The 13258-nt window shown below is 45.1% G+C and overlaps 1 protein-coding gene across 7 annotated transcripts in view; it reads left to right on the top strand.

Annotated features, from left to right (window-relative positions):
- SPIDR (scaffold protein involved in DNA repair) overlaps positions 1-13258 on the top strand; it is a 1299263-nt gene that overhangs the window by 1255910 nt on the left and 30095 nt on the right. For all 7 annotated transcript variants that reach the window (XM_063923689.1, XM_063923686.1, XM_063923690.1 and 4 more), the window contains one exon: positions 5843-5936. In XM_063923689.1, coding sequence (XP_063779759.1) covers positions 5843-5936 — 94 coding nt within the window. The remainder of the gene's footprint in view (positions 1-5842; positions 5937-13258) is intronic.

The raw sequence follows: 13258 nt of genomic DNA on the forward strand, positions 1-13258 counted from the left end.
GTAGAGTATCTCTGTACAGCGTCTACTGACGTCTGTCAGCTCACTTCTCGTATTTCATCGTCGCTAGTTACGGCACGAAGAGCACTCTACCTGCGTACTTATCAGGCGGAGGCAGAGGTCAAACGAAGTATAGAGGCGTTGCCTTACGATGGCAAGAAGTTGTTTGGTCCAGAATTGGACGCATGGATTGCGGAGGCTACGGGAGGTAAGTCTGTTTTCTTACCATTGCCTCCACCGGCTCCAAGAAGAAGGTACGCTGGACCTTCGTTCAAATCCTTTAGACCTCAGCCCTTTCGAGGACGTGGCAGAGGAACAGCCACGTCTGCTAGACGTGGTCGAGGACGTGGTTTCCATCAAACCAACACAACTCGCCAAGACGCTAAGGTTACCGACAAGCCAGTGGCATGACGGGTTACCAGCCCATCTCGGTTCTCCAATTGTGGGAGCACGCCTTCAGACGTTCCATGTGGCGTGGTTCCACACATCCGCGGAGGGCTGGATCCGCAATTTAGTGTTAAAAGGTTACAAAATAGAGTTCGACTGTCTTCCGCCTCTGCGGTTTTTCAAGACAGGATTGCCTCTGTCGGACGACAAGAGGACGGTTTTGCAAATTGCCATTCAGTCCTTACTGGATTCGGCAGTGTTGATTCCGGTCCCTATACACCAACAGGGTCAGGGTTATTATTCAAGTCTGTTTGTGGTCCCGAAGCCGGATGGCTCAGTCAGACCAATATTGAACTTAAAGGGGCTCAATCAGTACGTAACTTACTACAGATTCAAAATGGAGTCTCTACGTTCGGTGATTGCGGGGTTAGAGACCAAGGAATTTATGATTGCGCTAGACCTCAAGGATGCGTACTTACACATTCCAATTTGGCAGCCTCATCAGAAATTCTTGCGGTTTGCAATACGCCAGAACCATTACCAGTTTCAGGCTCTACCGTTTGGCCTGTCATCAGCGCCTCGGGTATTCACCAAAGTGATGTCTGTGATGATAGCTCACCTCAGATCCCTGGGAGTGACAATAGTTCCGTATTTAGACGATCTGCTCATCAAAGCTCCGTCTCAACAGATACTTACCCAACATGCGCTGCTAACATACAATGTACTGGTTCACCACGGTTGGATTGTAAATTTCAAGAAATCACATCTAATTCCGTCTCAACGCCTTCAGTTCCTAGGTATGATTCTCGATACGGTCAATCAAAGAATTTACCTACCACAACAGAAAGTACAAATGCTACGCCATCTAGTACAATTAGTGCTTAAGCCACGCACAGTGTCGGTACACTTGTGCATTCGCCTTTTAGGCACAATGGTGGCAGCTTTCGAGGCGCTTCAGTTCGGAAGATTTCACTCTCGTCCATTTCAGCTGAACGTGCTTGCCCAGTGGTCGGGCTCGCATCTGCAGATTCACCACAGGGTGAGGTTGTCGCCAATAGCAAGAGTATCTCTGCTCTGGTGGCTCAAGGAACACAATTTAACCGCAGGAAGACGGTTCGGAGTTTGGAATTGGATAATTCTAACTACGGACGCCAGTCTCAGAGGTTGGGGAGCGGTAATTCAAAATTGTCAGCTCCAGGGTCTCTGGGCGGATCACGAGAAATTGCTGTCTATAAATGTTCTAGAACTCCGCGCAATTTACAATGCGCTACGACAAGCAGTGCACAGGATTCGCTCTCAGCCTGTCCAAGTGCAGTCGGACAATGCGACGGCTGTCGCATACATCAACAAACAAGGAGGAACGAGAAGCCGCATGGCAATGCGGGAAGTAGCTCGAATCCTCAATTGGGCGGAATGCCACCAGGTGATATTGTCGGCCGTGTTCATTCCGGGAGTGGACAACTGGGAAGCCGATTATCTCAGTCGTCGGGATTTTCATCCAGGCGAATGGTCATTAAATCCAGAAGTGTTTCACATGTTGGTTCAGCGATGGGGTTATCCTCAGGTGGACCTGATGGCATCTCGACACAATCACCAAACGTTCCAGTATGTGTCCAGAACAAGAGATCCAAAGGCAGTGGCGGTGGATGCTCTCACTGTCGCGTGGCCGTACAGTCTTGTGTATCTGTTTCCACCGTTTCCGCTGCTCCCTCTGGTGCTAAAACGGATCAAAAGAGAGTCGGTCACAGTCATACTAGTGGCGCCTCATTGGCCTCGGAGAGCTTGGTTCTCGGATCTCCGAGGATTACTCGCAGACGATCCTTGGCCGCTCCCGATACGTCCAGACCTGTTACAACAGGGTCCATTTCTTTACCCCGATTTAGCGCGGCTGCGTTTGACGGGGTGGCTGTTGAGACCGCCCTCTTAAGAAGAGAGGGCATTCCAGATTCAGTTATACCAACCATGTTACGAGCTAGGAAGCCGGTTACGGCAGCTCATTATTACAGAATATGGCGTGCCTATATAGGTTGGTGTGAAGCTCGGAAATTTCCGACATCAGCTTTCAAGGTAGGCCGCCTGTTGTTGTTTCTACAAACAGGGTTAGATGGAGGATTGCGTTTATCTACACTAAAGGTGCAGGTATCTGCTTTGTCAATTTACTTTCAAAGACGATTGGCTCTATTGCCGTCTATACGCACTTTTCTCCAAGGTGTACTCAGGGTACAGCCTCCATTCATTCCACCTACAGCGCCATGGGACTTGAATCTGGTTTTGGAGTTCTTACAGTCTTCATATTTTGAACCCTTACAACAAGTGGATATAAAGTTTCTCACTTGGAAAACAATTTTTCTTCTAGCTTTAGCTTCGGCAAGGCGTGTTTCGGATTTGGGTGCCTTGTCATGCAAGCCACCGTATTTGGTGTTTCATGATGACAGAGCGGAACTTCGGACGAATCCCGCCTTCTTACCAAAGGTAGTGTCATCTTTTCACATCAATCAACCAATAGTAGTTCCTGTGTTGACAGCACATTCTGGAACTCTGGATGTGGTACGCGCATTACGCGTTTATGTATCCCGAACGTCTTCAGTTCGTAAGACGGATACGTTATTTGTTCTCTATGATGCTGCCAAGATAGGTTGGTCAGCATCTAAACAAACTTTATCCAGATGGATAAAACTGACCATACGTCAGGCTTACCTTCATGCTAGGTTACAACCGCCTACGTCAGTAACCGCTCATTCCACACGTTCTGTGGGAACTTCATGGGCAGCTGGTCGTGGGGCTTCTGCGACGCAGCTTTGCCGGGCGGCTACATGGTCTTCAGTGCACACGTTTGTGCGCTTTTACAAGTTTGATACTTTTGCGGCATCAGCATCTAGCTTTGGCCGCCTAGTGTTACAAGTGCCAAACAGCTCTCCCGCCCACGGGGGAAGCTTTGGTACGTCCCAAGAGTACTCCAGTGACCCCTAGTGGATGATAAAGAAAATAGGATTTTGGTACTTACCAGGTAAATCCTTTTCTTTGAATCCATAGGGGGCACTGGACGCCCACCCAGAGCAGTTTTACCTACTTGTGGTTAGTTCTGAGGATCTTATGGTAACACAGTTTTACCTACTTGTGGTTAGTTCTGAGGATCTTATGGTAACACACTTTCACCGACTGGTTCAAATTACAAGTGCTGGTTAGGGTGTCAACTGTTTAGTTGTCAGTAACGTTATGTGTTAACTTCGTTATTGTCAGTTATGTTATATGTAATACTCCATTGTCAACATCTCTATAGTTCCTGTTCGGCTCAGTAAAAAACACTGAGAAGTGCTCGGGGATATGGAGGGGTGGAGTGTTTCTAAATTTAAATATTCAGTGCTGTTCCTACGGAAGCCCGTCCATATCCCAAGAGTACTCCAGTGCCCCCTATGGATTCAAAGAAAAGGATTTACCTGGTAAGTACCAAAATCCTATTTTTTGGAAAGTCTTCCTCACCCCAGAAAGAGTGGGTGGATTTCCTACATTCTACTGGCCTCCTGGTGAAGCAGGCATGATGGTGACATAACACCAGACAACCCATGGGGATTGTGACTCCATTTTCAGGGGCTGGGGCTAAATGATACAAAATTGTGCCATTTTAGCCAGTCTCTTCCTTGAGGACCCAAAAATCGATGCCTAATCCCTGCCCCCCAAAGTGCTTTCAGTGTCTCCCAGAAAGGAGTCCTACAAAGTTGGCAAGTATGAGGGATTCATCACATGTCAATTTTATGTGTTTGTAGAGCCCAAAAGTGTGCAAATACATCCCATTGTAACATCTTGACATGATCTCTGAGATAAAAAACATTTTGGACAGAGAACAAGACTGTGTTCTCTCCCGCAAAAAAGGAATAACCCCTCTAATATATACACCCTCTTCACCAATGTATCTAATTTAAGTAATCTCATGACATCAGCAGTTTGAAAGGAATGCAGTTGTCCTGACTCCTGACCAACCCCCACAACTGGCGATACAAACATCTACGCCCACACTCTATAGGGCAGATGTTTCAAGGTTAATATCAGGGAAGTTTATTCCCAACAAACAGCAGAATCATGTAAAATAAATAAACCTGCCAACATTCCCGAGCATATCAGGATATGTTAGTAATTTAATTTGTATTTCATTTTGTATAGAAATACCCTAAATTCCACATTGTTACTGGGTAACTCTGGAGATGTACGTTTTACTTGGGAATTACTTTTAAACTTATGTAGAAATGTCTAAATTAAACCAGTCTACTCTAATTCTTAAAAAAAAAAAAAGATTAGTAATCATAAATATTTTTAATTTGTTTCAGGTAAGACCTACTGACAAAAAATCACTGTCGTCTTTCAGTCTCTAGCAAACACCTGGATGCTTTAGTTTCACTGAAAATTTAGACTTATCCAGTTTTTTAAAACAGATTGTGAAGTCACGTGCAACTAATACCCCTTTCAGACCGCCAGTTATGAACACGGATTATTGGCACATGAGCGCGTATAACCCGTGTTCATGTGGGGCCTGAAAGGTGCCAGGGGAAAAATACCGGGTTGAGCGACCCGGTATTTCAACCCTGGTAGCGAGCAGGGTCCAACTCGTGTTCAACTCGGCTCGCTGTGCGGTGTGAACGGGAGCCGGGTAGATGGGAGCTGTTTCCTGTTTACAGTGTGTCTTTCCGTGTACAGGCGGCGCTTGAAGACCATGTGATCTCCAAGTGCCGTCACCGCTGACATCACCAACCCGGCAATATGCCGGGTTGCAGACAGCGGCGACGGGGCACCTGAGGTGGGTCGCACCCTGGAAGCTCCCGTGTCAGGCTCCCGGGTGCAACCCGCCTCAGGCGGTGTGAAAGGGGTATAAGCTACAATATATCAGCTACATTGAGATAGCTGAACATAATATGCAGGAACATGTTAGATACAGGCATTAAAGAAAGTAATGTATGTATTACTTAAATGCACTCTGCAAGTAATTGTACTCAATGCACTCTGCACGTAAGTGTACCTACCCAATACAGTATTTTCAAATTTGACTAGTTTAGCTTAATGCAGCCCTCTCCCCCTCTCAGGCGCTAACAAAATGTCTGTTGTGATGATTGTTTAAATTCTCTCCATCTTGTAAAATGCTTTCTATATACAGTATGTACTTCTGTGTATATTTATCTCAGTAGTGAGCATTTTTTAGCATAACATATAATGTACTTTCTTCTCACATAATTAATTATTAGGTTGAAGCAATGGTATTAGTTTTCTGAGGGCAGAGGCCACTGAAATGTTATTACTTACCTTCCTTGCTGGCACAGCTATGAGTGAGGTGGCTTCATCTTCGGTCTGTCTGAGATTTGTTTCTGTAGTTTCATGTTACAGTGTACAAGGTTTTGTGTCCAATCTTATATTGATGTGCATCTATTAGTTCCTCTGGCACCTAGCTGACATGTTTTATTGGTTTCTCCAGGGACAGTCATTGGAGTGAATGAGAGAGAATCTTTTTCATGGCCAGTGTGTAACCTTTGTGGGAGCAATAAGCTACAACCATTGGATTCGGACAGGTAAGACCACTCTAATGGTGATAGCAAATCATTCTTCTAGTATAATTATTACACAACCGAATAATATTTGCTTACTCCTCTGAAATGTCCAGGTTTTTCCCAAGTTTTTGAGAAGTCCCCCAGACTCCTCCTGCATCTCATTTACTTCCTGGTAAAAATGCTAAGAAGACTGCATAATGGTGTTGGCAGAGTGTACTTGGCTATCTGGTGCAGTGACGTCAGCCCATACACTTGAAGACTTAAACAGTATTGCAGGTTTATTTAGTGAACACAGGTGACTCAGATGTAACACTGATAGCGGTAATCAGGAGCCCATATATCACATACAGTAACAGCATTAGGTAATGGTACTTATCAGGAGATGTCTGTGGTGAAGCATGGAGGACTGCACAGCCGTGCAGTCTGACTCACACTGCAGAGAAGATGATACATGCACTGGAACACTGTGAGTCTCTGTAATCCAGATCTGCTCCCAGTCTCAGCTCTGCACACTTGTACACCAGGACTCTGTCTCTCAGTCTCTCACTGTGTGTCACATTCTCCTCACTCTCTCTGAGATGGAGGAACAGGAACTTACATCATATAACTCCGCCTCAGAGTGACTCCTGGCACTAGAGATCTAACACTAGGGGATGCTCCCATAGACTAGTACACAGAAGGAGACAGAGATATAGAGTGCACCATATCCTAACACTCCCCCTCACTCCAGACTGTCTCCGGTCACAAGTTTAAAGAACATGACATTTTATCAAACAAATCAATGTCACTACTGTAACCGAAAACATAACGTGAAGCAAAAACAGCAAGAATAAATCATCATTAACCATATTCTTGTCCACATTCCATCAGGAATGCAAGTAGCAAGTGTGATGACAGTCCTTTTGTCAACATGTCGGCAATATTTTCTTCACTTGCAACATATTTCACATTGACGTACTTGTTTTCCACCAACTCACGAATGAAATGATGTCTTGTAGCAATGTGTTTAGACCGTCCATGATGCTTTGTGCCACAGGAAAGATCAATTGCTCCCTTATTATCACACTTTATATTGATGATCTCACTGTGGTAAAGAAGACCTAATTCACATAAAGTTTCTCTTATCCAAAGCGCTTCTTTTGAAGCTTCTGTTGTAGAAAGAGCAATTGTGGGTTGTTTCCTACTTGCCCAGCTTACGGCTGCGCCTGCTAGTCCAAACAGGTATCCAGTATAAGAACGTATGTCATCCTCATCTGATCCCCAGTTGGCGTCACAGAATACTTTTAATCTGGTATCTGATGATCTTGTAAATTTCAGCTTTAGTGAACTTGTACCTTAGTATTCTCTTTGCCCGACTCACAGCATTATTATTTGTGTGATGTCTGGGCGTGTCCCAATGCTTGCATACATCAAACTACCAATGGCATTTTGATAAGGGATTTCTTGCATTTCCTCTATGTCCCTTTTGCTGCTTGGTGACATGGCCTTGACCATCTTTTATCAATGGGAGTACTTACTGGTTTTGCATCTGTCATTCCGTACTTGGAAATTATTGCATAATGTTCAAGTGGTTCCATATAAATTTCCTCAATCAATTCTCCATTTAGGAATGCAGAATCAAAGTCTAGTTGATATAACAGTAGATCATGTAGTGTAGCAACACAAATCACTAACTTTAAGGTGCTATACCTTGCGACTGGTGAGTAGATCTCTCCGTAATCGATTCCATACTTCTGGGTATATCCCTTGTCAACAAGGCAGACTTTGTAATGAGCTACTGTCCCCTCTGTGTTCAACTTCTTGCAGAAAACCCACTTGTTTTTAATCATTTTACGGTCGCTTGTTCTATCAACCATAGTCCATGTACTGTTATCATTTAGTGCTGACAGTTCTGTATCAATTGCTGACTTCCACTCTGTCCAATCACTGCTTGACTTTGATTCCTGTATGTTTTGAGGTTCACAGTAAGCTACGTTTGCATACTCCTCACTGTATTTCTTGGCTGGAGTACCTTTATTATTCCTCGTGGAACTTCTGTTCTCTGACTTGTTGTCTGCTTTGACACTCTTCAGACACGCTTTCTGCTGCCTGTACATCCAATAATACATTTTGTTGTTGATCCACTGCTCCAGTTAGTGGTGCGGTCTCATAGAATACCACATCTCAAGATTTAAGAAGACGTTTACTTGTAACATCCCAAAGTCTGTATCCTTTGCTTTCGTTGCAGTATCCGAGCATTATACATTCTATGGATTTTGGATCTAGCTGTCTCCTTTTCTCCTTTGGTACTGTATATGTGCAAAAGCTTTGCTTTTTCCTGAACCACGCCTACAGTGGCGTTTTACCTTTGACGGCCACTGTAGGTGCACAATTCTTTAGGTATACTGCAGTAGATACTGCTTCTGCCCAAAACTTCTTTCCAGGCCATTATCACTTAGCATAGTTCATGCTCTCTCAACAATTGTGCGGTTTGCCCGCTCACTAACGCCATTCTGTTCCGGTGTGTAGGCAATTGTTAGCCGATGCTTTATGCCGTATTTCCTAAGTAATGCGGCTAAGACTTTGTTATCATACTCTCCACCATTGTCTGATCTCAGGATCTTTAGTTTCAGACCTGTCTGATTCTCCACCAGGTTTTGTACTTCACAATGTTGTTGACAACTTCACTCTTCTCCTTAAGAAAGTACACGTGTGTCATTCTTGTGGCGTCATCAATGAGAGTCATGAAATACCTGTAGCCACTGATTGATTCTTCCTCCATTGGACCACACATGTCTGTGTGCACTAGAGCTAACGGTGTCTCTACTCTACTAACGGACTGTGGAACTGGGTTGCGAGTTTGCTTGCCTTTTATGCAACTCTCATATATGGGTCTTTCAGCATTGCTCACGGTGATCCCTCGAGAGTTGCTTTAGCAATATGCTTCGGGTCATTGTCCTGCTGGAAGGTGAATTTTCAAATTTTTATTTATAAAAATGATTTTGTATATAATTTTTTCTCATTTCACTTCACCAACTTACACTATTTTGTGCAGATCCATCACATAAAATACAGATTAAAAAAATAATAATTACAGGTTGTAATGTAACAAAATAGGTAAAAAGCCAAGGGGGGGGTGAATACTTTAGCAAGGCACTGTAGTTGGTTGCACCGGGTTGCTGAAGCAATAACGGTCCCTCTTTTATTCTGCACCATACATTTGCCCTTCTGAAATTGGAATTTAACAAGAAAGGAACAGCAGCGCTCGTGGGAGCAGATAATTCAAAACCGATGCAGAGTTAATATGAATTTATAGAAAAATTATTTAATAAGACGTGGATATCACACAATAAAAAACAATTAAAAACATAGTAATTAAAAATAATCTAAATGGAATCTGCTTATTCACTGGATGACCAAAGTAGTAAATCAGCTTTTAGAACAAAAAACAGGTACCAATTTACAGAGTGTTGAGGCTGTAATAATCAGCTGGTGTGCAGTTGTAATCCTCAGTTTAGAGACAAACTGGATAAAATGTTTCATGTAGCAACTGTAGCATAGGCTGTCTGTAAATTGATGACAGGTGTTCGAGTATCTCAGCAAAGTCACTGTGTACGTATTGTACCTGAGAATGCGTCAAATAGCGGAGCTCCCAATAACCAGTGTGGATAGCGGTGATTAGTCCACTAAGTGACCGGTGTCTGTCAAGGCAAATTGATAAAGAAGTAGAAAGCAGGTATTACAATTACCTCTCCCGTGGGCTGGTTAACCCGAGCGTCCTCGGGTAAGGTACACTGTTGTGCCCACTCCTATAATGTGGTCGAGAAATAAACCTGCGGCAGGCTTGCCAGGGTGCACCGGAGGACACAACGGTGTTCCGCTCTGAGTGAGGTGGAAAGGCCGCTTTGGTCTAGGAGGGAGTAGGGCTGCAGAAGCTGTGCGATGACCCAGTGACATAGGGAGAGGAGACCTGACACTTTTCATCACGGATCACGTGACTTTTTCAAAGCAATGAGATTACTTCCTAAATCAGGCACGTACAACACATATTTGATATCTGTAACAATTGTCTGACCTCCAGTTCTTAAATGTACCTGTGATTGTCCCAGCTTGTAATGCAGTAAGGGCCTTATTTCCAATCCCTGTAACACTAGTGGGAACACACCGTGTTAAAGAATTGAACCAATGCTTATTGCAACTGAAATGTCTAGTGGTCCCCGAGTCCATCTACCAGCAATCCTTCCTGTGACTTTATGCTACATTCAATGCTGACTCGTTTGGCTTGCTTCTGCACACCAGTGGAATTTCTCATTCTGCAATCTTTATGTCCTATCTTGTGACATACAAAACACTTGAATTTGTGCTTTCTGGACTTTGTGCCGTTTGTAATCAAGGCAGATCCCTCAGCTATGGTCTCAACAAGAATACGTTCTTGGAACTGCAGCAACTTGGCTTTTACAATCTCCATTGTCAGTTTAGTGTCGTTTGATTCTAATGCAACCACCAAAAAAAATCTAAGTCTGGTGTCAGATTCTGTAACATAGCCATTGCGATTTCTTCCTAGTCCACGTGTGCCCCCACAGATGCCAAATGCTGAGCTACAGTATTGACAATAATTTATTATTGTAATCATTCATGTCCTTGTAGGCACTCAGTTTCGTTCCATATAGCATGCATCTTAAACGTATCCTTCTCATTAAACCTTACATAGTTACATAGTCAGTGAGGTTGAAAAGAGGTTCAACCTGTATTCTGATTTAAGATGTTCATATTATAATGTGCCTGCTGGAGTAATGGTTTTGTACCAGTTGACAGCTATGATCTTACCACTCCCATATAATTTAATGTCAATATGTTAAATGCTATAGCCCTGGATACATTTTCCAGTTAGAAATTTGTCCAATCTGTTTTCTCTTACGTCCTAGATGATGCTGGGGACTCCGTAAGGACCATGGGGTATAGACGGGCTCCGCAGGAGACATGCGCACTATAAAGAACTTTTAGTATGGGTGTGCACTGGCTCCTCCCTTTATGCCCCTTCTCCAGACCTCAGTTAGATCTTGTGCCCAGAGGAGATGGGGTGCATTACAGGGGAGCTCTCCTGAGTTTCTCTGAAAAATATTTTTGTTAGGTTTTTTATTTTCAGGGAGCACTGCTGGCAACAGGCTCCCTGCATCGTGGGACTGAGGAGAGAGAAGCAGTCCTACTTAAGTGATAGGCTCTGCTTCTTAGGCTACTGGACACCATTAGCTCCAGAGGGAGTCGTAACACAGGTCTCACCCTGCAGTTCGTCCCAGAGCCGCGCCACCGTCCTCCTCGCAGAGCCGGAAGATAGAAGCCGGGTGAGTATAAGAAGAAAAGAAGACTTCAAGGCGGCAGAAGACTTCACAATACACAAGGCACTGATGGGTGCAGGGCACAGGGGGGGGGGTGCCCTGGGCAGCAATAAACCTCTAGGGCTGGCAACCATTCATATATAGGCTACAGAGGCAATATATATCATAACCCCCGCCAGTATTGTAAAAATGAGCGGGACCGAAGCCCACCGGTGAGGGGGCGGAGCTTGGTCCCTCAGCACGGAAAGCGCCATTTTCTCTACAGCATGGAGCTGGCTCCCCGGACTCTCCCCTGCTGAAGACACAGGGCAAACAGAGGGGGGGGGGGGCACTTATTAGCAGCAGTGAGTGTATATAATGTGATTATATATATAATTATATAAAAGCGCTGTTTTATCTGGGAATTCTATTTCCGGTGTCAGTGGCGCTGGGTGTGTGCTTGTCTCTCCAAACACTTGGCTGTGGACCCGCCAATGGACGGGTGATGCCGACTCAAAGAGGCATATATAAATTTTGCCTTACAAGGGTGAGCTTTTAATTGGGGAAGGTCTCGCGGACCTGGTTTCAACAGCTACCGCGGGTAAATCTACCTTTTTTTGCCTTATGTTCCCCCACAGCAAAAGAAAACGCCGCAGTATCCGATGCAGTCCTCTCGGTCGCATAAGTCCAGAAGAGGTCGGGGCTCTTCCTTCCTCGCCAGAGGTAAGGGTAGAGGGAAAAAGAATGCCTGCTACGGCCAGCTCCCAGGAACAAAAGTCCTCCCAGGCTTCTACTAAATCCACCGCATGACGCTGGGGCTCCACTGAGGGAGTCCGCTCCGGTGGGGGCACGTCTTCGACTCTTCAGCCACTTCTAGGTTCAGTCAGATGTGGATCCTTGGGCGATGGTAATTGTGCCCCAAGGTTACAAGCTGGAATTCATAGACGTGCCTCCCCGCCGATTCTTCAAATCGGCTTTACCAGCGTATCCCCCAGAGAGGGAGATAGTGTGGGCTGCAATTCAAAAGCTGTGTCTACAGCAAGTGATTATTAGGGTTCCCTTAATGCAACAGGGAAAAGGGTACTATTCAACCCTATTTGGGGCAACCGAAACCGGATGGCTCGGTCAGACCCATGCTAAACTTAAAATCCCTGAACCTGTACTTAAAAAGGTTCAAGTTCAAGATGGAATCGCTCAGGGCAGTGATCTACAGCCTGGAAGGGGGGGATTTTATGGTGTCACTAGACATAAAGGATACCTTCATGTCCCCATTTATCCTCCTCATCAAGCGTACCTGAGATTCGCTGTACAGGCCTGTCATTTACAATTTCAGATGTTGCCGTTTGGGCTTTCCACGGCCCCAGGGGTTTTCACCAAGGTAATGGCGGAAGTGATGGTACTCCTGCGCAGGCAGGGAGTCACAAGTATCCCGTACTTGGACGATCTCCTGATAAAAGCGAGATCAAAGGAACAGTTGCAGAAAAGCGTGTCGTTTTCCCTGAAGGTGCTGCAGCAACATGGCTGGATTCTAAAGCTACCAAAGTCACAGTTGGTTTCAACAACTCGGCTGTCTTTCTTAGGCATGATTCTGGACACAGAACAGAAGAGAGGTTTTCTCCCAATGGAAAAAGCCCAGGAATTCCAGAACAGGGTAAGAGACCTGTTAAAACAAAAGAGTGTCAGTCCATCAATGCACTCGAGTACTGGAGAAAATGGTGGCGACCTACAAGGCCATCCCCTTCGGCAGGTTTCAGGCGAGGACTTTTCAGTGGGACCGTCTGGACAAGTGGTCCGGGTCTCACCTTCCAATACATCAGAAGATAACCCTGTCCCCCAGGGCCAGGGTGTCTCTCCTGTGGTGGCTGCAGAGTGCTCATCTTCTAGAAGGTCGCAGGTTCGGCATTCAGAACTGGGTCCTGGTGACCATGGACGCGAGCCTCCGAGGATGGGGAGCAGTCACACAAGGAAGGAATTTTCAGGGACGGTGGTCAAGCCAGAAGGCTTGCCTACACATCTACATACTGGAATTAAGGGCCGTTTACAACGGCC

This window comes from Pseudophryne corroboree, chromosome 5 (genome assembly GCF_028390025.1).
Source record: "Pseudophryne corroboree isolate aPseCor3 chromosome 5, aPseCor3.hap2, whole genome shotgun sequence".
In the NCBI taxonomy this organism is placed as follows: domain Eukaryota; kingdom Metazoa; phylum Chordata; class Amphibia; order Anura; family Myobatrachidae; genus Pseudophryne; species Pseudophryne corroboree.